Source organism: Balaenoptera acutorostrata, chromosome 10 (assembly GCF_949987535.1).
Source record: "Balaenoptera acutorostrata chromosome 10, mBalAcu1.1, whole genome shotgun sequence".
NCBI classification, from domain to species: Eukaryota; Metazoa; Chordata; class Mammalia; order Artiodactyla; family Balaenopteridae; genus Balaenoptera; species Balaenoptera acutorostrata.
The window spans coordinates 71,095,158-71,121,761 of NC_080073.1; the positions used below are offsets into that span (position 1 = coordinate 71,095,158).

The following is a 26,604-nucleotide window of genomic DNA, read 5'->3' on the forward strand; positions in this document are numbered from 1 at the left end:
TGAAAGATAAAAATCATATGATTATTTCAATAGATGCAGAAAAAGCATTTGACAAAATACAACATCCTTTCATGGTAAAAGCTCTCAATAAATTGAGTATAGAAGAAATGTACCTCAACATAATAAATAATACATATCCTTTAAAAATTGTATAAATAAACATGCAAAAAAGAGAATGTATATGAATATTATAACATCTCTGTACTTTTAAAATATATTTAAAGCTTTTCACTATAAAAAGTAAACTTAGAAGAAAGATATAATGCTTTTTGCTGTTACCAAGAGCTATAAATTTTAAGGTATACTGATTTCAACTTCTTGATTCAAAAGACTTATTTAAATTCATATAATTTTCAAATCTTTTAGTTTTGGTTTTAGTTCTTTTCATCCTAGTAATTTAAAAAACTTTGTTCAATTCCTCTAGCGATGCATGTACTTTATTATTATTGTTATCACTGAACTTTTTACATTCTCTGATGTAGGAATGTTTCTAACATTCTCTTTTGAAATTAGAGAAGTAGTGTTAGTATTAAGTCTTATAATTTCTTCCCCCTCATATACCAACTATTTCTGTAGTTTCAAAAATTCTTTTTTTCTCATTTTCTTTATTCTCCTTAAAATAAACCAGAAGTTGCTGTTTAGTTTGTAACTGTCAGTTGAGCAGGAAAAGTGTAGAGGACTCATGCTTCCATTTCTTGTTGATAAAATTTTATGAATTTTGTGTTTCATGTTTCATTTTATCATCTTGGTATTGTGCTGTAGGCATATCAACTAATATATTTTATGCATAAAATGTCCAAACACTATGTATAGATAAGAACTGTGCACTCAAGGAGCTACTATTATAAATAATGATGTTTAAAATTCAGATGAAGGGCATTTCCCCGGTGGGCCCATTTGATACTGTCCCCAAGCCTTTTTCATTCTTTGTAGAGTTGCCTTATTGAGGGTGGAAGGGACTCCTTCTAGACATATTTTTATTAGAATCTTTTTGGTCTACAGATAACACATACAATATGAATTCTGACATACAGGGTTAACTACAAAGTGACGATACTAATTTCCATAAGCCACATAAAATTGATTTCATTATGTCATGGTTACGCCTCATACCTAGGACATATAGTACACTCATCAGTAGTTGTTCTTCCTGGCTTATTTATTCCACCACTATTAAAAAATCTTTTTATATATTTTAAATTGTCGTAGCAATTAAAAGGCTAGCTCCTTGAGGGTGGGAATGCCATTGACCTTCTGTTGTTCTTCCATAGTGATTTATGATTTACATCAAGGTTAAAAGCAGGATCTCAAAATCTCAGGCACATAGCTGTGGTTATGCTACAGCTCTAGGACCTTGGACAAGGTACTTAACTTCTCTACATCTGTATTTTCTCATTTGCAAAATGGGAATAATCTTAACACTTTATTTTATAGATTCTAAGACTTTTTTTTTTCACATTTTAACATCTCTGTATTCAGAGCACAACTTACAGTCAGTCAGATTTTATGAATCATTGTGAACGTGACTTGACACCATCTGAAATTATTAGTTCTTTCCTTGTGGGGGAAGGAAAGAACTAATGTTTGTTTTGTTTTTGGTACCATGGGTGTGAATTCAGACTACAGTGAGTGAGCACCAGCTTGTGGAACAGATTCTCAGGATATTTTATTTTCTATCCCTCCCCAAGGAGCAGGATTGGGACAGGTAGGCTTTGTTCCTGTCTTTTTCTCCATGGCTTGTTAATTTCATGCATAGTTTGGTGGCTTAGTTTTTTGTAGGAGTTAGACTCCCCATCTTGAGCATTTTTTTCCCTTCCTCAGTAGAATCAGTGATGTTTTAGATCTGATGAAATCAAACCTACCTTAAATGGTCATTGTTGGGACTTCCCTGGTAGTGCAGTGGATAAGACTCCACGCTCCCAATGCAGGGGGCTGGGGTTCGATGCCTGGTCAGGGAACTAGATCCCACATGCATGCTGCAACTAAGAGTTCACATGCTGCAACTAAGACCCAGTGGAACCAAATAAATAAGTAAATATTTAAAAAAATGGTCATTGTCAACATAAATTAAGATAATATGTGAAGCTCTTACCTTGTGCCTGGCACATAGTAATCATTCAATATACATTAGCAATAGTTTGATATCTCGGATGCACTTGCTCTGCTTGCTCTATGCTGTTCTACTTGATGGCTCTAGGCTGTTCTACTTGTTTCACTTCTTTGTGTGTGTCGCTTCCACCCTGCCTTGACCTCCTCCAGGATAGTTTCCTTATATTTGGAATTCTCCCAATATTCTCAGAACTTCGTGGTACTTAGTAGGTTTGCTGAAAGGTGAATTGAGTTGAATAATGAGGAAGTGAGTTCTAGTCTGATCTCTGTTTCTAATTAGCTTTCTGGCCATACATTAATCACTTTACCCTTTAAGATATCAGTTTCTTCATCCTTAAAAAGAGCAAGTTAAGCTATCAATACTTAAAATCACTTTCACCTCCAAAATTTTATCTTTAAATAAAATTTTAAGTTTACATGTACAGAAAAGTTGCAGTGATAGTACAGAATTCTTTTCATCTAATTTCTCTTGTTAACATCTTGCATTACCTTGGTACATTTGTCAAAACTCATGTCCTTTCTCTGTTTCAGTATCCAGTCAAGGATACCACATTGCTTTTAGTAAAATTTGACTTTTAAGATTAAAATGTTACACTGTTTTATGTATGTTTAGAGTTTTGAATATTATAGGATATGGATTATTAAAAATATAAATGTATGCTTAATATATTTCAATTTTAGGTTTCCATGGCACATGGAATACAAAATTTGATAAATGCCATCAAAATGATTCACAGTGTGTCAAGGTATTATAATACTTCGGAGAGAATGACCTCACTGTTTATCAAGGTAAGTTTCCAAGGGAAGAAATCACATTGTAACCCTGTGAAAAAGTTAACAATGCTTTCCGTCTGAGCCAGGGAAGGGAATTGGGAACTTTGGGTGCCTCTCAGAGTTCTGGATTTTCATACTTCGTGGAAAAGAAAAGAAAGGCATGCCTGGAGTCAGTTGTACTTAATTGAAGGGGGGCCTTTTGTTTGTCAGAGGTAAACCCCCAGGTTTTTGTTTAAAAGTAACTGATGATTTTCTAATTTATTTGTTCCAAATAGTTTTGCATAAGAGCTAAGAATTGTGCCTAGACTGTTACAAGAAACAAAGAAGGACGCTACATAATGATCAAGGGAAAAATAATGCTTCTTTAGCTACTCCCACCCACATGGTGGTTTATGTAAAATCTTCCCATTTAGTGCCATATGATTAATTATTTTAAATAATTGGAAAAATCATCCAAGAAACACAGGAGTAGAATTTACTTATAAATGATTCAAGCAGAACATAACAGTCACATTTCAACTTTCTTTTAGGTCAAAGAATAGATTTAATCATTGTCTATGCCCAAGCAAGGCAAGAACCTTAGGATTCTTCCCTGTCACTTGTCTTCCTCCTTGCTACATGTTCCACATTGAGATTTCTAGTTCAGTATTATTGTTACTGTGTTTTCAATGTTATGAATCAACAAGTGATCAGACTAAAATCTAAGTATTGCTAGCTTTTTTGATCAACTCTGTTTTCTGATTTCCACATCTTCCTCTGCCTTGGATTTATTATTTCTTTTGCTGAAAAAAATTCTTCAGTAGTTCTGTGGTGAACCCGCTGAATTCCTGCATGTCTGAAAATCACTTCATTTTGTCTTAGCACTCAAACGTTAGTGTGAGATTCTTAAGTTCAATTTAATTTTTTCCTGGAACTGTGAACATACTGTTGTATACTATATACAATTGTTGATAAGAAATTTGATGCTAATCTGATTGTTTTTCCTTTGTGGGAAACCTATTTTATTCTCCCAGGAAGCTTTTAGGATTTTTTCTTCATTCTTGAACTCCTAAAATTTCAAAGTGATGTGGTTCTTTTCACATTTATCTTGTTCTATACTTGCTGGGTTGTTTCATTCCCAAGACTTTCCTCTCTCTTCATTCCTGGGAAGTTTTTCTGTTTACCTCTGATTATTTCTTATCCACCTATTCAATTTATTCTCTCCCCTTGAATCTAAAATCCATGTTCCTTAACTTGTTTTTTTTTTTTTTTTTGGTCCATCTTTGTCCTTTGACCTTTCAGCTCACTCATTGACTGTTCATTTATGTCTCAATTGCTGGTCGGTGCATCAAAAAAAATGTTAATTTCCGAGTTCTTTAGTTGTTTTCTTTCATGATGTAAAAATCCTCTCATATCTTTCTTATAAACTTAGTTAATAAAAGATATTTTAAAAGATTTTACATATATCTTTTCTGTATTTTCTCTCTTTGTTGAATTTAATGCTTCTGTTACCATGTTTGTTTTCTTCAATTGCTTGGTGATTCTTGGTTGTCTGCCCATCTTTGTGTTTGAGATTCCTGATTTGCCTCCCTGTTCTGTTTATTTTGTCTGTCTCTTGTGAGTAAGGAGCATAACTTACTGTTGGGAGGGGAGTGGGATAGTTTTTTCTCTGATATGTCCTCCTGGGGGTGCAGTAGCTACCTAGGCCACACTTCTCGAAGACTGTGGTCCACACTCATACCTTTTTCCTTTCAGCATATGTCACTGTTGCCTGCTGTACAAGTTACTCTAAATTCGGTGTTCAGGGTTACAACTGAAGGTTACCTCACATTGTCTCCCATCTTGAAAAATTTCCATAACTGTTCTACCTTCAAGTAACCTTCTCCAGAACCGGGTTCTGGCTTTCTCTAGTCTTTTTTTTTTCTCTGTAGATTTGGTACTGTGTGCTTTCCATATTTTAGGAATTCTCCAAAATTTCTGTGTGTCAGCCTGCCATCTTGGTTTAACTTCCAGACCATTTAAATGGCTGTCTTGCTTTTTTTTTTTTCCTTCTTTATTTTGGGGGATGTGAGAGGTGGTTAACTTAATATTTAGTTTGCATGTTGAAGGATGGAGAAGAATCACAGTTGGACTGGATCAAGACCTAATTAGAGGAGAACTAGACAAAGAGAAAATATAGTTGACTTTGAAATTGATGGCCTCAGTGACGTAGACTTAAATACAGTAGGTAAATGTGACTTTGGGTTTTCTTTGTTTTACCTGGAATGTATATTTCTTTGTTTTTTATATTCTGTAATTAATTCATTCCATAAGGTTTCTATTTATCATCTTTTTATGCTTGTGATTTAAAAAACTTAAATTTTATTTCTTTCTCTACCTATAGTTATTTTGGACTTATATTTATTTTAGGTAACAAATCAAATGGTGACAGCATGTAAAGCATATATTACTGATGGGGGAACTAACCATGTATGGGATCAGGAAATACCAGTCGTACTAAAGAAAATTCAGGTTTGTATAAGTATTTTTATTTTCATAAAGTAAAGCTTTTACCATCTGGCCCAATTTTGCTTACTTTTTTCATTGACAAAGCATGTTAACTTTGAAAAAACATTGTACAGAGTAGCATGAGCATATAAAAAGAACTTCATTAAAATTATCTACTTCCCTTTATGCTTAGTGCTCCTGTTAGGGCATAATTTAATCCTCATCTTGTCCATGGCTGCCTGTATCAGACACCTCTCATGTGCCACTTCATATGCTCTGGCCCCCATCTTTTACTCCAGCCCCTGTTAATTTCATTTTCTTGCCTTTTTGCATTGGTTAGGATTGCCGTGCATCCTTAAATAGACCTGGTGATAGTTGGCATCTGATTCTGATCTTCTTTTGGAAGAAAATGCTTCTAACATTTCCCCATTTAGTTTGATGCTTTAATACATCATTGATTAGATTCAAGGAAGTTTTATTCCTAGTTTTAATACTAAGAGATATTATTAAAAGTTATGAAAAAAATTTTTCAGCACATATTTTTTGAGGAGCTTACAAGATTTTTCTCCTCAATCTATTAATGTTATAGATGACATTCTTAGGTTTTCTAAAATGAAACTATTCTAATATCCCTAGGATAAACTCAACTTAGTCATGGTGTAATTATCTTTTTAAAAACATTCTTAAATTCACTTTGCTACAATTTTCTTTAGGGTTTTTTGCAACTATATTCATGAGAGAGATAGCCTGTAATTTTTCCTTTCGCATAGTGTCCTTGTCAGTGTTTCTGGCACTAAGGTCTCAGAATGAGTACGACTGGAGGAGGGAAAGGAAGTACTCCCCTCTTTTCTGGCCTCTAGAAGAGTTTGTAGAAAATCAAAGCGATCTGTTATTTTGAAAGTCTGAAAGAAATGGCCATACCAGCAAGTCTCCATCTGGAAGTGGTTATTGGCTTTCTTCATGTGCTGGTTCCTGGGCTTTGTAGAGCCTAGGTGGGAGGCTGGGACTGTTGAGGTAGAGCAAGAAAGGATGCTCAGTGCCCTCCACCTAGGACATGAACTGCTGTGCTCGCAGGGTTGGCCCTGAGCACTCTCATCACCACTCTCTGACCTCTGGAACTGGAGGATAAGAAAGAGTTGTCAGAGGAAACAGAAGATGAGGAATTGCAGTTAGGATAGTTTCTCTTCCTGAAAACACTTGATCTCAACGACTGGAAGAACCAGAATCATTATGCAGTTCTTGGATTTGTTCATGTAAAATACAAAGTTATGCAGAGAGAGACCAAAGCAGCACATAAAGCAGTGGTTCTAAACAAAAGCAACTGGTGAATCAGTTAAAGAAGGAGATAATGACAACTTCACTTGCATAACTAAAACTTATGAAATGTCTGAGTCAGTGAAAAGAGGAGAAATTAACAGTGTAGATCTTGCTTTTGATAACTCAGTTCCTTTGAAAAGTGAAGCAAAGGACAATTTCTTCTAAGTGTTTGAAATGCGTTACAGGTGGTAAAAAAGAAAAAGTTCCTAAACTTGGTGATATGAATTCATCATTTGACGATGCAGAAGCATTTTATTCCTGCTGGCATAATTTTTATTATTGGAGAGAATTTTCTTATTTAAATGAAGGAAAAAAAGCAGAATGTCATGATGAAAGGAGAGAGATTGAAAAGCAGAACAGAGCAACACGGGCACAAAGAAAAAAGAAGAAATGAACTGAATATTAGTTGATAATGCATATAACCGTGATGCAAGAATTTTAAAAATTCAAAGAAAAAGAAAAAGCCAAGAAAGAAACAGAGAAAAAAGCAAAAGCAGAAGGAAAATTGAAGAAGAAAGAAACTAAAGGAAAACAGAGATGAGGTGAATTAGGAGCTGCTTGGATAGCTAAGGAGAAAGCGGAAGTTAGACAAAAGGCATTACTGGCAAAGAAGAAAAAGGATAACCAGGAAAAAAAGCCATTAAGAGGGAAAGGCAATATCAAATCATTATGTTGTACACCTGAAACTAATATAATGTTATATGTCAAATATATAAGAAAAGAGAAAGGTAGCAAAAACTTCAAAGTTCATGGAAGACCTGTAATTACTTTCCTGATGATGAGATAAAGCTGGTTAAAATGATGGAAGAAGTGGAAAAACTTTGCGATAGGCTTGAACTTGCAAGCTTACTGTACTTAAATGAAACATTCACATCACCTACAAAAGAAGTAGGAATTGCTGCTCTGACAAAACAGAAGGAATTAATGAGCAAATTAGAAAAGAGAAAGAGGAAATTGAGGCTTGTATGTGCCAAGTATCTAAGATTGCAGAGACATCAACTGTTGAAGGTGGAAATGGCAGTAAAAATTGGTCAGAAGAGAATTGATCTGCAATTGCTAATTAAAACTGTGAGCCTCTTTCTTGCTGGGACGGATTCAAGATGGGAAGTTATTGCCAAGTACATGAACACACATTCTACTTCTGGAAGTCAAAAGAACTGCCAAAGATTTTATTGGCAAAGAACCGTCTCCCAAAACTTGGCCCTTATCAAAAAGATGACATACTGTGTGGAGTAGAGCCTCAAACTGTCAATATAACACCTCAGAACAATTTGAAAATCCATGTGCAGATTTCACCTCTTGACAACAGAAGAACAGAAGCTTTTGGAATGAGCTTTGAAAATGTATCCAGTAAATATACCTGAAAGATGTAGCATGTATCAGAATTTCATTTCGTTATGGCTGAGTAATATTCCATCGTATGGATATACCACATTTTGTTTATCCATTCATCTTTTGATAGACATTTGGATTGTTACCACCTTCCAACTATTGCGAATAATGCTGCTATGAACATTGCTGTTTAATAATCTCTTTGAGTCTCTGCTTTCAATTATTTTGGGTATATACCTAGAAGTGAAATTGCTGGATCATATGGCAGTTCTGTTTTTAACTTTTTGTGGAACCACCAAACTGTTTTCCCTAGCAGCTCTTCCATTTCACATTCTCACCAGCAATGCACAAGCGTTCCAGTTTCTCCACATCGTGCCAATACTTGTTATTTTCTCTTTTTTTGGTAATAGGTATCCTAATGCATATGAAGTGGTATCTTATTGTGTTTTGATTTGCATGTCCCTAATGGCTAGTGATGGTTGAGCATCTTTTCATGTGCTTATTGGCCATTTGTATATCTTCTTTGGAGACATGTCTATTCAAATCCTTTACTCATTTTTGAACTGGGTTCTGTTTTGTTGAGTTTATATATTCTAGATATTAATCCCTTATATATATGCTTTATAAATACATATTGCTTCATTTAAAAAAACTAGTTCTTTGACTGTTCTTTCTATTTCTTCTTGAGATAGTTTTTGTAAGTTTATATTTTTGAGGAATTTCTTCAATTTTTCTAAAATTTGTAATTTATTGGCATAATGTTGGTAATATTCTCTTACTAATCTTTGCCTTGTTATGTAATATGTCCCCTTATTCATTAACAATATTACTTATCTTCTCTGTTTTCTTAATCATTCTTGCTCACTCAATCCTCAGATTCAGAACAACCCATCCTCCTCCCAGGAGTTAATCACTTCTGTTTTTGTTGTTATTGTTATTTGCTGGATTCCATGTTTCCCTCTATAGTTTCTCCAGGGTTAATTTTGGGAGTGGGAGTGAGAAATCATTCCCTCCAAATTGACCAATTGGCAGAAACCAGGACTCTTGACATAGAACTTAGCAATTTATTCTCATAATCGTTTTAATATGCTTCAAGTCACTAGCCATTTACTTACTGAATTAGAAATGAAAGCTTGGTTTTCTGCATTCTAGTTTAACCCGCTTCCTACTACATCTGAAATTTTTCCAGGAAACTTTTACTGTATAGTTTTGGGGAATAATTTTCAGATGAGTTGGAGAAAGCAATGAGAAGAATTGTTATTCAGGATGTTATCTGTGCAACAGGAAGGAATTGGTTGGTGAAGAAGAAGTAATAGAAAGTAATTCCTATTAGATGGCATATTCCAGGAGGGTAGGGATCTTATCTGTACTCCTAGCATCTCAAGGAGTTCCTAACATATGGTAGGCACCAATAAACTTTCTTTTTAAAAAAATATTTATTTATTTGGCTGTGCTGGCATCTTTGTTGGCACATGCGAGATCTTCATCGTGGCATGCTGGATCTTTTTAGTCGCGGCATGCAGGATCTAGTTCCTTGACCAGGGATCAAACCTGGGCCCCCTGCATTGGGAGCCTGGAGTCTTAACCACCGGGGAAGTCCTTAAACTTTTGTTTAATAAGTGAAAAATAATCAGTGACCTCAAAGAAAGTAATGATTTTGTTTTAGAGATTGAGAAGTGGGGAGGTGTATCATAGCTAGAAGTAGGTATGAGACTAGTTATATAAGCCTGAATGTTTATAGGAATCACCTGGGAAGCTGGTTGAAAATATGGATTCCTGAGTCTTACTCACAGAAATTCTAATTTAGTGGCTGAGGTGGGCAGAATAAAGATGTCCACATCCTAATCCTTGGAATTTGTGAATATGTTATATTAAATGTCAAGGGGGAATTAAGGTTACAGGAGGAATTAAGGATGGGGAGATTATCCTGGATTATCTAAGTGGGACCAATGTAATCACAAAGGTCCTTATAGAGTGAAGAGGGAGATGGAAGAGTCAGAACCAGGGAGCTGGCATTATGTTAAAGATTTGACTGGCCATTGGTGGCTTTGAAAAAGTTTAACATTATTTTTTTTTAAGATGGTTTGGTTAGCTGGACATGACAGTGAGTTCCTACTGGAGCCTAGTGACAATGTCCTCTTTTTTTAGCCTGGTTGAACTGACCTGGTATAGCTGTAGTCAAATATTAAGATTTCAGCAATGCACCCATCAAAGACTTTATGATCTCCTCGTGGAGAAATGACAGTTGGATGATAAATTAGTATTGCACAGTCTTAATGTTTTTTATACCTGTATGTGAATAATGCTGATTAAAAGATGCCAACTGACTAGATAGATAATTGAAAATAGACAGAATTGATACATAATTTTTGGCCTCCTGGGAGCTCTGATTAGCCATGAAAACATGACAACAAATAGTGTATGTGGTAACTTTGATAAGGATAAGAGTTAAGGGGAAATAATAATGAGAATAAAGAAGATGAGACTATATTGTAAAATAGAAAAAAAAACTGTATTGATTTTCACAGGCCTTTCAGTGTGTGGGCAGAGAACTTGAATTTTTAATGTTAACAGCAGCAGCCCCTATTGAGGGGTTGATGTGATCAGTTTTGTGTGAGGATAGAATTTTTGAATTTTTCACTCATAAACAAGTATCTCACTATGTATTATATACCCCTTTTAAATCTCTCGTAGGACTGCATTTTTCTATTCAAGGAATATCAGACATCTTTTCACAAAACAAGGAAACAGATTTTAGAATCCTCAGGGGAAAAATCTTTTGAGGTTTCAGAAATGTATATATTTGGAAAATTTGAAGCTTTCTGCAAAAGACTGGAGAAGGTAAGCGTCGTGCAGCCACAGTTGCCACTACCAACCATACCTTTCCAGTTATTTCATACTTTATGTAGCATCATTGAGAATTATTTTTCCAGATCTCTTGTCTTACTATTGATCTGACTCATCCAATATTACTCATAGATTACTGCATTTTATTATAACTTATTTTTTCATTCCTAATTACCATCTTCTGCCAGTCGCACAAAAGCTATTGCAGACTTTCACTTCTCTTGAGACCTCAATTCTATCTTTACCTATAGAGCTTGAACTTAAAGCCTCTGCTCTTAACCATTGTATCAGACTGAGAAAAGGTGTGAGGTGACATATCTGCAATATCTGGCAGAACCCAGTAGTTGTGTCATATCTGGATGTGTGAGCACCTTCTCTTTCTAGGCCAGTATATATGGTCTAAACATAGACATTGTATGGGTGATGTCTTTGCTGGGCGGATATGGGTTAGAAACTTCAGCACCTTTGATTCATTCATTGATTAGGACTGGCTGGAGAGGAGTGATGTTTTTCCAGGGCATACAGGGCAGCCCATATCAGAGGCTTCTTCGAGTCAACCTTTGCAAAGCCTACAAAGATATCATCTAGGTACCACCCTCCCTACGGCCCCACCATTCTGCCAACTCCCTAGGTCCTGATAACAGTTAGGAGTCTGCTCACCATTTGTTGGAAATTGGTGGGGGGCATTTCACAAGTTGAAGGGCATTTCCTATACATGCCAGGATAGGAAAATATGGGTGATGAACAAAACCAAGTTACTGAGTGGGGCTGTTTTTTGTTTGTTTCTTTAACAGCTTTACTGAGATATAATTCACATACCATATAATGTATTCATTTAAAGTGTACAAGTCAATATTTTCCAATATATTCACAGGATTGTGCAACCATACCACCATCTAATTTTAGAACATTTTCATTCCCACTAAAAGAAACACTGTGCCCATTAGCAGTGATACCCCATTCTCCCCTCTACCCAGCCCTAAGCAACTGCTAATCTACTTTCTGTTCTATAGATTTGCCTATTCTCAACATTTCATATAAATGGAATCATATAATGTGTGGTCTTTTGTGACTGGCTTCTTTCACTTAGTATAATATTTTCAGGGTTCATCTATGTTGTAGTATTCCTTTTTATTGCTGAATAATATTCCATCATTTGGATATACCATATTTTCCTTATCCATTCATTAGTTGGTGGACATTTGGGTTTTTCTACTTTTGGCTATTACGACTAATGCTGCTATGAATATATCTGTATGTGTTTTTGTGTGAACATATGTTGTCATTTCTTTTGAGTATATGCGTAGGAGTGGAATTGCTGGGTCAGATAATAACTCCATGTTTACCTTTTTTTAAAAAAAATTTTTATTTATTTATGGCTGTGTTGGGTCTTCGTCTCTGTGCGAGGGCTTTCTCCAGTTGTGGCAAGCGGAGGCCACTCTTCATCACGGTGCGCGGGCCTCTCACCATCGTGGCCTCTCCTGTTGCGGAGCACAGGCTCCAGATGCGCAGGCTCAGTAATTGTGGCTCACGGGCCCAGCTGCTCCGCGGCATGTGGGATCCTCCCAGACCAGGGCTCGAACCCGTGTCCCCTGCATTAGCAGGCAGATTCTCAATCACTGCGCCACCAGGGAAGCCCCCATGTTTACCTTTATTGAGGAAGTGCCAAACTGTTTTTCAAAGTAGTTGCATCATTTTATAGTCTCATAGGCAATGTATGAGGGTACCAATTTCCCTGCATCCTTGTAACACTTATTACCTGTCTTTTTGAATTTAGCCATCCTAGTGGGTGTGAAGTGACATCTCATTGTAGTTTTGATTTGCATTTCCCTGATGACTAATGGTGTTGAGCATCTTTTTAAATGCTTATTGTCCATTTGTATTTCTTCTTTGGAGAAATTTCTATTTAAATTCTTTGCACATTTTAAATTTAGTTATTTGTATTTTCGTAGTTCAGTTTATAAGAGTTCTTTATACATTCTGGGTCTTAAGTCCCTTATCAGATATGATTTTCAAATATTTTCTCTCTTTCTACAGGTTATCTTTTCACTTTCTTGATTGTGTTCTTTGAAGCAGGAAGTTTTGTTTTGTTTTGTTTTAATATTTATTTATTTATTTTGGCTGCACTGAGTCTTAGTTGCAGCCCGTGGGATCTTCGTTGCAGCATGCTGGCTCTTAGTTGCAGCATACGGACTTCTTAGTTGCGGCATACGTGTGGGATCTAGTTCCCCAACCAGGGATCGAACCTGGGCCCCCCGCATTGGGAGGGAGGAGTCTTGCCCACTGGACCGCCAGGGAATTCCCTGAAGCAGGAAGTTTTAAATTTTGATGAAGTCCAATTTATCAAGTATTTCTTTTGTTGCTTGTGCTTTTGGTGCCGCATCTGGGAAGATGTTGTGTGAGGCTGTTTTGTGAACAGTGAGGATTTCTTGGGGACAAATGTCCAATTAGAATGATATTGGCATGGGTCAAATGAATAATAAGCCCCATTGGTCAGGACCTGTTCCACAGAAATGTTTAACATTTCTGAAACCATTAGAATGTAAACCTGGAGGTGAGTCCTGGTTACTGTTAATTTTTCCAGGAACGAGGGCCCTTGCTAACTTGGGTGCAGTTTTACATTTGGTAGAGTTTCCAGGCTGGGCCTTAATTATTAGCCCATGTGAAGTAAAGATCTTTGGTGGCAGGTGTAATGCTGGGCATAATGAACATCCATCCGTAAAGCAGCAGCCCAAGCATTCCTGATGCTAGAGGGAGTGGGTAATAATGGCCAGCTACATTAGCTACTCCCCCTGCCTTACCTCTGGAGAAGCCCTGCCTGTAGTCTTAAGGATACAACTTCATGCCACAAAGGCTCAGCAATCAGAGCCAACGCAGCACTCCCTAGGGGCCTTACTTGAAGTGCATCCTGGTTACTAGGTTATTCCAGCTCCCCTGTGCTAAGAATTCCTTGGCTGACTGGCATCTCTCCCAGGTGTAATTGGTGGATCTTGGTGTCCAGATTCTTAAAGATGGGGCATAATAGTTACCCTGAAATGTGGCCAGAATTTTTATAATCCTCTAGAGATAGTTACTGAACTGCCTTGGTGGGCTTCCCCTGCTGAGTGGGCACAGCAGGGACCACTGTTGGACCACCCCTATGAGCTCTTAAATAGTTGAAGAGGAGAGACAGAAGGGCAGGCTAAGCCAGAGCCTGTTAGGGAAAGCTCAGATTCAGATGTCAGGATGACCAAGTGCGAAAGTCAAAGGACAATTAGGATTGAGCTTGGGGTTGGAGAACCAAGACCTCAGAGTTGGGCAGAGACGTTGGGGTTCTTTAAGGAACAAGTGAGGAGGAAAGTGCTAGTGTGTCAGCTTAAGGTGCCTGAAATGCATCTTTTTTGGTAGGTGGAGACTTGGTGCATTGAGTGTTAGTCTGCCCTCAAGAACCAGAATTAAGTGTGTATAATATCCCTTATTTCTTCTTCCTGTTCCTGCCATGTAAATTTTGGTGAATATTGGTTTCCCAATATTGATGAATTTGGTTTCCCAGAGCTCTGTCTTTAGTTTTCTTCTCACCCTGAACATTTGTGGGAGAGAAGCGGAGTGGGAAGCTTTGAGCATTGTTTTCCAGAGCAGGAATCAAAATGGGGAATCACTGATGAATATTAAGGAACTGAGTAGCCTGTGGACATGAAAGACTTTTTTTTTTTGGTGAAGTAGGTGGTGTTGGTACGTTGAGATGGAGCCAGCTGTTTCTGAAATAAAGTTCATTGTGAGGATTTTCCGGGGTTCTTTAGGGGTCAGAAGTGACTACGGTCATCTTTCAGGATTGTGGGACCTTTCCTTTACCTGAATGTGGAATTATGCTAGTGTTACATATCAGAACTACGGTGAGGGCCAGAAAAATGGTAACACTTTTGAATGCAGTGATCCAGTGAAACGATTTTCAGAACATTCTCAAGAACAAAAAGCTGAAACTATTTAGACATCTGCAAGGGCTTTTACTCGCTGTCCCTCACCACCCCACCTCCTCTTGGAAGACAAGGTGATCAGATTCTGAGAAAGGCTCTAAACTCTCTCTACTTATGGCAGAACATCCTCTGTCTTAAATAGTCTAAGAGTAGTAATGACTGGAACAGAGATTTGTCTTCTGTTTTATCTCCTCTGGTTGGTTTTACCTTAAATGATTCTAAAGCCTGTTTATTGGCTTGTTTTTTAAAAATCATTGATTCATTAAGAGCTAATTCTAGGGAAGGGTGCTAATTTCTAACTTTTAAACTAAAGTAACACTTTTCTTTTTAAGATTACAGAAATGATAACTATTGTGCAAACATATTCAGCCTTGAGCAATTCTCCCATAGAGGGAATAGACATTATGGCAATAAAATTCAAAAATATATATCAAGGGGTTAAGAAAAAGCAGTATGATATTTTGGATCCAAGAAGGACAGAATTTGACATGGATTTCTTAGATTTCACGGCAAAAATCAAGGCCTTAGAGGTAAGTAATTATACATACTTTTGATTTAGTAAAGCTGAAATGTAATCAGTAGTACTGAAATTCACATATTTACTATTTATTACAAATTACTCTTGCAAATTGATCAAAAATATTTGCCAGCGTGAATAATTTTCTAACCAGTCCACAAAATATTTTCTATCTTTTTTTTTTTAATGAAAAATGAGCTTATTCAATAAAAGATATCAGTAACTAACCAGAAGCCCAAAGGGCTTATTGTAGCTGGGTTTATTTTTAATGTGCATTAAAAAATATATTCTATTTTTGTTGTGCCAAGGACTAGTGTCACTTTTCCAGTGTAAGAGAGAATTCGTAGGCCTTGTTCTTTGTTCAGTGTGAGAAGATTTGAGAGCAGATTAGGACGATGGAACACTCTTCCCTTGGCACTGCGCTTTATGGCCACATTCTCTCTGCAGCTTAGAGGATGACTCTGAAGAGACCCTCCTCCTGTCTGTCGTAGCTGAAGGGACACCAGAGGGATGAGACTGTAACAGGTTTCTTTCTCACCTTTTGGGTTAATATGACCTCAGTTACTCTCTTACTGAAAACTGTTAACCCAGGTGTAGCCCCAGGGAATGGTCTCCTCTTTGCTGCAGAATGTCTTGGAGACACAGAGAGGGACAAGAATATACCCTGTCCACTTCCTGAGTCTTAAATCCTTGCCAAGAAGGTGAGGAGAATGATGTATTTTTTCTCATTTATTTTTTTTAAAGACTCTCTAAAAACTATATTACATGTAATTTGTGCAATATAAATTAAAAAGATCCTAAAATTCTAGCAACAACACTTTTTCTTTTTGACACAGATTTCCTTTCAGTTTTTGAAAGTTAGACTCTGATAAGAAGATATATTTTACTTTTTACTTTTAGTGTTTGGTTTTGGGAGTTATATCTTGATAGCAGTGGGAATTTGTGTTTTTTAAAAAACGTATTGCTTGAATTATTTTTATGATTCATTAATAAGATTATATGTTATAAAGCCTTTACTGTGGTCTTAGATACAAGTTTAGCTTTCAGTAAATTTAGAGGCCATATTAAGTTTTTAGTATTTAAAAAGATATGTCAGTGTTTTAACTTTTCTTCCTTTTCCAATGTTTGATTAATGGGTGTAGTATGTATTTGTAGGCAGTACCAATATAATCTATAAGTGAAAGTAATTTGCGGAGTGCTTCAGTTCCATCAGTTGGGCACCAAGAGTTTGGAGTTCACTGCTCGGGATGGTGGGAGTCTTGGAAGAACATTTTCGGCTTCTTATTCCTCCTTAGCGTGACAAAGAGGTTTCTGAGAGCAGCAGTGTTAGAAAATGACACCTGTTCACCCTGGGTGTCTCTAGTGTCATTACACTGCTCTACCGACATGCTAAGAAATCCTAAATCTCCCCAAAAAATGTACTTCGTAAGGGACTTTCACTCCTTTCATAAATTCTCTAGGTCAACATCCAATAAATAATGAGCGGCAAATGCAAACCACATATATAATTTTAATTTTTTAGTAGCCACGTACATAATAGTAAAAAGAAATAGGTGATGTTAATTTTAATGATATACTTTATTCAACCCAACATATTCAAAATATTATCATTTTAACACGTCACTAATAAAAACCATTATGAGATATTTTATATTCTTTTTTCATACTGCCTTTGAAGTTTTGTGTGTATTTTACATTTATAGCACACCTCACTTAGAAGTAGTGACGTTTTAAGTGCTCAGTAGAAACATGTGGCCAGTGGCCACCATACCAGACAGTGCAGTGATAGATGCTTAGATGGTAGATGTATTTAAGGCTCGTATTTTAATTCTGTAGGAGAATCATTCATTGTTGTTAAACAAAACTAATCTCCTTAACTCAAAAAATCATTCAAACATTACTATTGCATTTCAGGTACAAATACAGGCATTTATGAGCAGTACTTTTGGAAAAATTTTGTCTTCTCAGCAGGCTCTTCAGCTGCTTCAAAGGTATTTATAATGCATTAAGCAGGATAGTTTCTAGGTGGGATAACTTTATATCTGAAAATAACAATTTCAATAAAATTTTGGAAATCTCTCCTATGTAAACTTTAAAACTTATAAACAGTAATCTTCCAATTACCATTAAATAGACTGGTGAAAATTGAAATATAGTATGATAATTTTCATTTTCATTTTCATTTTTCATTGCATTTTTCTGTAGGGGAAAGTCTTTCAATAAGGAAATGATTTCACATTTTCCCCCAGCTATGTAATATGTTAAGGTTAATTTCGTAAGTGTTATTGGAAAGGGAACAAATAACGTTTAATTCTGCATACTGAAAGGATTTCTAACAGTGAAATTATCTAAGAACAGTAGGTCCTCAAACTTTCTGTTTTCCCTCCTGAGTGCTTCTGCAGCTTCCTTTCCTTCTAGTCCTGACAGCGGTGCTCCCCTAAAGGGCAGGAAAGCCTGGATTAGAAGGATGGGCTGGACCAGAAGCTTTCTTGCAGCTCAGGGAGGGTTCACTACCCATGTTAGGGACCGTTTTGAAATTCTCCCCTGAGAGCCAGTGGATCTGGGTTTGGGTCTGACTTTGGGTTTGGGTCTGACTTTCCCACCTCTCTAATGCTGGATCATACCTGTGAAACCTTACCTCATGAGACCATCATAAGAGTCGAAACAGACATAAAATGATTTTGATGAGTGACAGTACTGTACAAACAGATGGCAGTACCATTTTCTTGGCGATTTATCTGTCTCTGTCTCTGTCTCTCTATTTTTACCTATGGTATGCTGGTGTCAACTCATTTTATTATCAGAAAGTTATGGTTCTAGTACTTCCTATGCATAACTTAGTCTCTTAGTGGAAGTGACATTTGGCTGACAAAATCATTATATCATTATGCCTATTTGGGATGACGTGAGCAGTAATATTGGCAGGGGGACAGTCAATGAGCTCCCCTCCATCTTTGCTAAGCCAGCTCCCCGCTCATCTCTTTAATCTCAGTTCAGATGTCAGTTTTTCAGGGAAGTCTTTCTTGACTTCCCAGACTTGGCTGGGTTCCCCTGTTACATGCGTTTCTGGCACCCTTGTAATTTAAACAATTATTTATGTCACTCCGGACCGATCTCTACCTTTTCCGTAAGGTAATCATTGGCTCCAAGAGGGCTGGAACCACACCTGTCTTGTCCATCACTGTAACCTAGGGCAACGCATGAGGCCTGGTGTGAATATTTGTCAAATGAGTGAGTGGATTTTTAGGATTGCAGCAATTCTTAAGTGTGTTTCTCATTTATTTTTAAATTATTCACCCTCAATTGCTTTTAGATTCCAAAAACTGAACATTCCCTGTCTTCAATTAGAAATAAACCACACCATTGAGCTTATTCTTCAGTATTATGTGGCTGAACTTGAAGCTACTAAGAAGGCAAGTATCATGTTTATAAATAGAATGGTACTTCAGTACAAAAAGAAAAAATATTCTGGAAGTATTTGCCATCATTATCTTGTGCCAAGCTTATCAGGCAAATCCTCTCACTGCTGAGTATCTCTGATGCTCCTCTCTCTATGGGAGAAGGTGCTGACAGTGTGTGTCCCTGGACAGCCAGATCACACCCCTTTGCTCTTAAGAACTGTTTTTTTATGACAGCATTCATGTATGCATGGGAAAGCCCGTTTAAGTTAATATTTTTGGGTATCAAAATATGGGCTCTGGAGAATATTATGACAGATATAATGTAGCTGTGTGCTCCTGCTTTATTTTTTAATTTTTCTTTAAGATAAGAACTGATTTATTAGAGCGTCCCTCGTGGCGCGGTGGTTAAGAATCCGCCTGCCAGTGCAGGGCACACGGGTTCGAGCCCTGGTCCGGGGAGATCCCACATGCCGCGGATCACGCATGCAACTAAGCCTGTGTGCCACAACTACTGAGCCTGTGCTCTAGGGCCCGTGAGCCACAACTACTGCGCCCACGTGCCACAACTACTGAAGCCCGCGCGCCTAGAGCCCGTGCTCCACAGCAAGAGAAGCCACTGCAATGAGAAGCCCGCGCACCACAACGAAGAGTGGCCCCCACTCACTGCCACTAGAGAAAGCCCGCGCGCAGCAACGAAGACCCAACACAGCCAAAAATAAAATAAATAAATTTATAAAAAAGAAAAGAAGTGATTTATTAGAATAGGACGCTTGTGAGGCTTACAGGTGGGCGGGCCAGAGGGTGCCGCGCACAGAGAACTTAGTGGGCAACAGTTTTATAATTAAAGGAAAAGTTGGGAGGGGGAGAAGACCACCTTCTTTCTCATTTTTTTTTTTAATTTTACTTAAAAAAAATTTTTTTTTATTGGGGTATAGTTGATTTACAATGTTGTATTAGTTTCAGGTGTACAGCAAAGTGAAACAGTTATACATATACATATATCCACTCTTTTTTTTTCTTGATTCTCTTCCCATATAGGCCACTACAGAGTACTGAGTAGAGTTCCCTGTGCTATACAGCAGGTTCTTATTAGTTATCTATTTTATGTATAGTAGTGTGTATATGTCAACCCCAAGCTCCAGCTTTTGAATACATCCTTAAAATTGGGGATAAAAGGCAGAAAAAAAGTATGCATGTAATGGGAAGTAAGGGTTAAGAGAGAATTAAGTGTCATATATTGTAATCATCATAGTTTTTGAGCCTCAGGTTGATATCTCTGGAGTGCATTTACGTATTTATTGACTACGTCTTGTGTATAAAACATGTGAATAATAGTAAAACATCAATACAAATATAGCTGTATATATTTTTGCCTTTTCCATTGTAATGAATTTCAAGCGTTAATGCCAGACCTTTAATTACAGCTTTATCATTCTCAAAAAGATGACCCACCTCTTGCTCGCAACATGCCTCCTATAGCAGGAAAGATCCTTTGGGTGAGGCAGCTCTATCGCCGGATAAGTGAGCCCATCAACTATTTTTTTGTAAGCCAATAGTTAAATTTACAGTATGTGGATCATGGTGGTTTTTAATACAAGGAATATATTTTATCCTGTAACATTTGTGTCCAGTAAAGTAGCTAGAGCTAATTCTTTTACTGGGCAAAGGAAATTTAGTTTACAAATATGCTTGAGAGAGACTAAGCCAATTCTTTCATGCTTGGTAGATAATCCCATTTAATTATAGTTAATCTCTAAGGGGACGAATCTTAAAACTTTATGACGCTTAATAAACAGGACACTCTCTTTTGTAAAATAATTGTTTTGAAAATAATAGAACACAGGCCTAGTACTGAAACTTACTTCTATGTGTGGACGGATAGGTCACTGATATATATTAGTGAAGGTTAGGATGAACTCAGAGTATATTCCTGTGTATTGGACCGAGACCAAGAGCAGAGTATAATAGAGTACATTCATCCTCTGTGTCCTTAAGACTATTAGATTTCTGAAAAACACCAGGATAGCCTTAAGCCTTGTTGGCATTCTGAAATTGCCAGTTTGTCTTCTCTTTGTTTTTTGTTGTTGTTGTTGTTTTCTGTTTGTTTTGCTTTTTTTGCTTTGTTTTTTAAAAAGACAGAGTAGCAAAGCAGAGTTGGTTTGCCTGGTGTTATGTCTTAGGCCTAAACATGGAACAAAATAGCTACAAAACAGTAGTCCTGCAAATAATTTTATTATTTAAGCATTATCAAATATTAAGTTTTTGTTGTTTCCGTTTGGCTGCTATCATTTATTTTATTGTTCTCAATATTAAAAAAAAATTAAAACAGTGACCTTAAGACAAGAGGCCAGGATGGGGACTCAATTGTTTATTGACTTTATAGTGACAGAGCAGAGATTGTCCTGTTTTTGATAATGTGTGAATCAAAACAAAAAAATGTTCAATTTCTTCATAAAGAAATTTGGTTTCTGTTCTTTGATATACATTTACTTTTTTTTTTTTTTTAATTTGGCGGGGAGAGAGAGGGAGGGAGGGAGGGAATCTATACTTACTTTTTTTTTTGGTACTGGAATTTAGGAATTTGCCCTGATATGCACAGTTCAAGGAAAATCAGTTCATTGTATCTTGCCCAGAAAAGTGGGGAGGGAACAGAGAATTGGAGGTGGAGACTTTCAGTGCCTGGGACCGGCTGTAGGCCTAGAGACCTCTCTTTTTAAATCCTTTATTTCCTTTTCCAGTTTCCCCTTTCTACTGATCAGGTTTCCCTACTTCCATCTCTAGCTTGTCTGGCCTTCCTCATCTCTGATTTTTGTCTGAGGTAAAATCTAAATGGGTAGTGTCATTATTTGATGTCATTTAAAATGTAAATAGCTTTATGGTTTGGATAAGAAAACAATCAGCAGACTTTTAAAAATAAATCTTTGTTTTTCCCTTAAAAAACAGAAAAACTCGGAAATTTTGTCAAGTGCGGAAGGCAAAGCTGTCATTCGTCAGTATAATAAAATTTCCTACGTTCTGGTGGAATTTGAGGTGGTCTATCATACAGCCTGGATCAAAGAGATCTCGCAGTTACAGTATGGTGTGTGTAAGACTGCAGTGACACTACAGAGCGGGTGTTAGGAGATTTTGAATGAGTTCGTGGTTCTGGAGAATTTTTACATCTTTTTTACATAACTGTCCGATGGTTAAATTTAGATTTGGGGAGGATACAATTATTTCTTTATAGTTAATAATATTCTGATTTTATAAGCAGAAATTGTCATGAGCTTAAAGTTGATATACTAAGATTATGACTTTCTCCTGAAAAACAGTATTTAAAAGTAAATAACAAGACTCCTTATTGATATTTCTCCATATATTTGGGAAGGTTTTTATATCCAGTTTTATCATGCTATAGATTCAAATCACAGTCCTAATCAGAGGAGAAGGAATTTCAGCTTGCTTGTCTTCCTTCCTTTCTCCCTCTCTCCTCCTTTCCTCCCTTCCTCCCTCCCTTCCTTTTTTCCCCTCCTCTCTTCCTCCCTCCCTCCCTTTCTTTCTCTTCCTGTAACTGAATTTAACTTCAGTTCTGATCTCCATTAAATTAAGAGTATTAGGGCTGTGTTCAAGGACCTCTGAGGGGTGCCAAGGTGTTGGGAAGAGTTAAGTGTGAGGCGGGGGGTGGATGGTTTTAAGCCATCATCCGTCTATGCTGGCATCACCTGGGATGTTGTTGTTATTGTGTGGGCTCAGTTGTCGGTCAGTTCAGGTTCCTGCTTTGTCTCATATTTACCTTAATCTCTTATTCGTAACCTTGGTGGAACCCTGACTGTGTCCCCTGGTAGGAAAGTTTCTCCCTCCCATACCAGGATCTCCACTTCAGCAGAACACAGAATTGCAGGCATAGGAAGCACAAATTCGGAGGTTGGGTCACTGGGAGTGATGGTGAGAGGGGCCACTCCTAGTTCTGACTCTTGGTTCCAGACCCATGTACTTTAGCTGTTGGGGACACAGCACTATATACAGGCCATTGATCCACTGCATGACTGTATCCTGGAGGACAGGGCTTCAACCCTGCAGGATGTCTTCCCAACTGGCACCTTAGTTAAGCCTTAAATACACCACTTCTATCAGGTGAGCTGTTTCTGGGTAATGCACATGGTAGGTCCCTATGGATCCTAATGAAAACCTGCTAATGGAGCAACGGTCTCAAAGGAGCATTAAAAGAAGGTTATATAATTCACATTATAGAAGAGAGCAAAGAGCATTTTTAGCAATTGAAATATGGAGCATGTACTGTTTTGCTTCTACAATGCTATGCACTTTTCTAAATTGTTTTTGTCCTGCTGATTTTTCCTCTTATCTGTACACATTCCATAAAAAGTTCAACAATCCCCTGATCTATAAAGCCCTTCTTTATTCTTCCTGGCTGATAATAATGTCTTCCTCCTCCAGAGGCCCCCCCCCCAACTTTATCATGACATTTGTTGCTTTATAGATCAGTCTTATCTCCCCTACACATTCCAGGAATACTCTCTGTGTCTGTTTCATCTTTGTGTCCTTTCAGTAACAGTCATAGTTAACATTTATATAATATTTATCATATGCCAGGCTGTGTCTAAGCACTTTACATATACAACCTCCTTTGATTCTCATGGCAACCCTCTGAGGAATTATTATTATCCTCATTTTACAGATGAGGAAACTGAGGTACTGAGAAGTTAAGTAACTTGCCCAAGATCACAGAGCTAGGAAGTGGCAGGGCCAGGATTCAAACATGCCTTTCATGTGAACACAGGCTAGTGGAAATGAATTGCTCTGGAAGGCTTCTTGTTGTTATATTGATGTAACTATACTTAACCATATAGAAACTTGGAATAATAATTGGAGAACTAGTATTGGCCTCCTTTTGATTTGCTGTATAAAGTTTCTCTAATGATGACTCACATAGAATGTTCACTCAGTCCTGGAGTAGACTTCCTGGCTGTCATTATTATTAGTGGTCTTGCTGACCATTTTGTCCTGTCAAGAAAGCTCAGTACTGCCTTGAGGAGCACAAATTTCATTACTGGAATGTCCCAACATTATTTTGGAATTTACTTGGGAGGGTAAATGATTTCTAGCCAAATTTTAAAAAGATTCCAAATGAATTGGGTAAAGTTTTTAGTTGAAATCTTCATGAAACCAGCATTGTTAAGAATCATATCAAGACTAATTTTATTTGTTAAGTAAAAGTCAACTAACTTCAAAGGGATATACAATCTATTTTGTTTTACTAGAAATTTGATGCAGCCATAGTCTGTGAAGTAATGTGAGGCTTGGAAGATACATGTCAAATTCTCATGTTAGCAGTGTTTGTTAATATAAAATGCAACTCAAGCTGGCACATACTAGTCTATAAGTGTGTTATTATTATGCCTCTAGAAGTAATCATGTTAGGATAACAAATGATCTAAGGCTATTCAGCATGAACCATTTGGGATTATGTATTTCAATTCTCAGTAAAAAACATATCTGAAAGTGCCTATTTGTATGAATGATGTTCATGTAGTAACTCAGATGTAAGCTAAAAAATATCTTCCTCTACATTCTAGGAGTTCACAACTCAATGGTGTTTAATAAATATTTCTTACTGATATTGAGCCTAGTTATCGATTTAAGTCAGATAAACCTCCTTAAAGAAGCCCCTTTGGAGTTAGGTGTAGAAAAGGGTTTGAAATCTATGAAGTGTGTCATGTTTTGTAGTTGGGCACATCTTCCAGATCTCTCTCTCAGAGGTTAAATCGCAATCCATAAAAATAAACTGACATTGTATTACAGCCCTTTTAGACCCACTCAGAAAAGTATCGCAGTTCATAGCACAAAGGCTAACCATTCTCGGTCCATTTTTACCTCTCTGGATCTGATTTTATAGTTTGCAGATACTCTGCATTCGTTTATCTAAGTTTTGAGCACTGACTGTGTATCAGGTACTGTGCCTTAGCACCTGGGATATCCAAAGCTATTGTTCTATTCTTAAGAAGTCAGTAGTTCAATGGTGAAGACAGGCATGTAAACAGGGCTGGAAGCAGAAATCTAGAATAAGTTATGTCAATAATTGTTTATTTGTAGCTTTGCAAGCCACACTTTTTGTGCGACATCCAGAAACAGGGAAGTTGCTGGTTAATTTTGATCCCAAAATTTTGGAAGTTGTTCGGGAAACTAAATGCATGATAAAAATGAAGCTGGATGTACCAGAACAGGCAAAGAGATTGCTAAAATTGGAAAGTAAATTGAAAGGAGATAAATTGTACTTACAGGTAAGATGGATTCTATTTTCTAGTTATTTTGAAAGAGGTTTTTTTGTATTTTGTATTTTTTCTTTTAAAGAAAAAGATACCTTTGCAGTTGTGCTAACGCAGCATTGGGGAGAAGTTTGTTATTATGTTGATTCTTTTAATTTTTTCAGCTTTATTGAGGGTTAATTGACAAATAAAACTGTAAGATAATTAAAGTACATCGTGATGATTTGATATACATATATATTGTGAAAGGATTCCTTCCATCTAGTCAGTTAACTAACACATCCATCACTATATATATATTGGTGAGAACATTTAAGTTCTACTCTCTTAGCAGATTTCAATTTTACGATAACGGTGTTATCAACTAGTCACCATGTTATACATTAGATTCTCATACCTTATTTGTCTTATAGCTGAAAGTTTGTACCTTTTTACTAATACCTCCCTATTTCCCCTACCCCTGACAACTACGTTTCTACTCTGTGTTGGATTTTTTAGATTCCACATATAAGTGATATTATACAGTTTGTCTTCCTCTGTCTGACTTATTTCACTTAGCGCAATGCCCTCAAGGTCCATCCATGTTGTCACAGATGGCAGGATGTCCTTCTTTCTCAAGGTTGAATAATATTCCGTTGTGTGTATATCACCTGTTTATCCCTTCATTCATTGATGGATGGTTGTTTCCATATTTTGGCTATTGTGAATAATGCTGCAATGAACATCGGAGTGCATATATATTTTCAAATTAGTATTTTTATATTCTTTGGATAAAATCCCAGAGGTGGAATTGCTGGATCATATGGTAGTTCTACTTTAGTTTTTTGAGGAACCTCCATACTATTTTCCATAATCGTTGCGCCAATTTACATTCCCGCCAACAGTGCCTGAGGGTTCCTTACTCTCCACATCCTCACCAGCATTTGTTATCTGTTATCTTTTTTTGATAATAGCTATTCTGTTAGTTGTGAGGTGGTATCTCACTATGGTTTTGATTTGCATTTCCCTGGTGATTAGTGAAGGTGAACAATTTTTAATGTTCCTATTGGCTATTTTTATGTCTTCTTCAGAAAAATGTCTATTCAGTTCCTTTGCCCATGTTTTAACTGGATTGTTTGCTATTGAGTTTTGTGAGTTCTTTACGTATTTTGGATATTAACCCCTTATCACATATATGATTTGTAAGTATTTTACCATAGGTTGTCTTTTCATTTAGTTGATGAAAACAAAATGAGGAAGCTTTTTAGTTTGATGTAGTCTCACTTATTTGTTTTTGCTTTTGCTGCTTGTGCTTTTGGTGTTAAATCCAAAAAAACATGGCCAAGACTGATGTCAAGAAGTTTACCCCCTATGTTTACTTCTAGGAGTTTTATGGTTTTGGGTCTTAAATTTAAGGCTTTAATCCATTTTGAGTTTATTTTTCTGTACAGTATAAGATAGTGGTCCAGTTTCATTCTTTTGCATGTGGCTGTCCAGTTTTCCCAATATCATTTACTGAAGAGATTGTCCTTTCACCATTGAATATTTTTGACTTCTTAGTATACTCTTGGTTGTAAATGAATTGACCATATATGCATGGGTTTATTTCTGGGCTCTATTCTGTTTCATTGTCGATTCTTGATAGC

General features: G+C 36.8%; 1 protein-coding gene and 1 pseudogene across 1 annotated transcript in view; both read left to right on the forward strand.

Annotated features, from left to right (window-relative positions):
* DNAH8 (dynein axonemal heavy chain 8) overlaps window positions 1-26,604 on the forward strand; it is a 337,653-nt gene that overhangs the window by 28,681 nt on the left and 282,368 nt on the right. The window contains exons 10-18 of the mRNA XM_057555266.1: window positions 2,791-2,898; window positions 5,272-5,373; window positions 10,693-10,839; window positions 15,131-15,328; window positions 17,230-17,306; window positions 18,629-18,728; window positions 20,141-20,260; window positions 21,660-21,795; window positions 24,807-24,994. Of these exons, the coding sequence (XP_057411249.1) occupies window positions 2,791-2,898; window positions 5,272-5,373; window positions 10,693-10,839; window positions 15,131-15,328; window positions 17,230-17,306; window positions 18,629-18,728; window positions 20,141-20,260; window positions 21,660-21,795; window positions 24,807-24,994 (1,176 nt within the window). The remainder of the gene's footprint in view (window positions 1-2,790; window positions 2,899-5,271; window positions 5,374-10,692; window positions 10,840-15,130; window positions 15,329-17,229; window positions 17,307-18,628; window positions 18,729-20,140; window positions 20,261-21,659; window positions 21,796-24,806; window positions 24,995-26,604) is intronic.
* On the forward strand, window positions 6,459-9,311 carry LOC103019754 (dnaJ homolog subfamily C member 2-like; annotated as a pseudogene).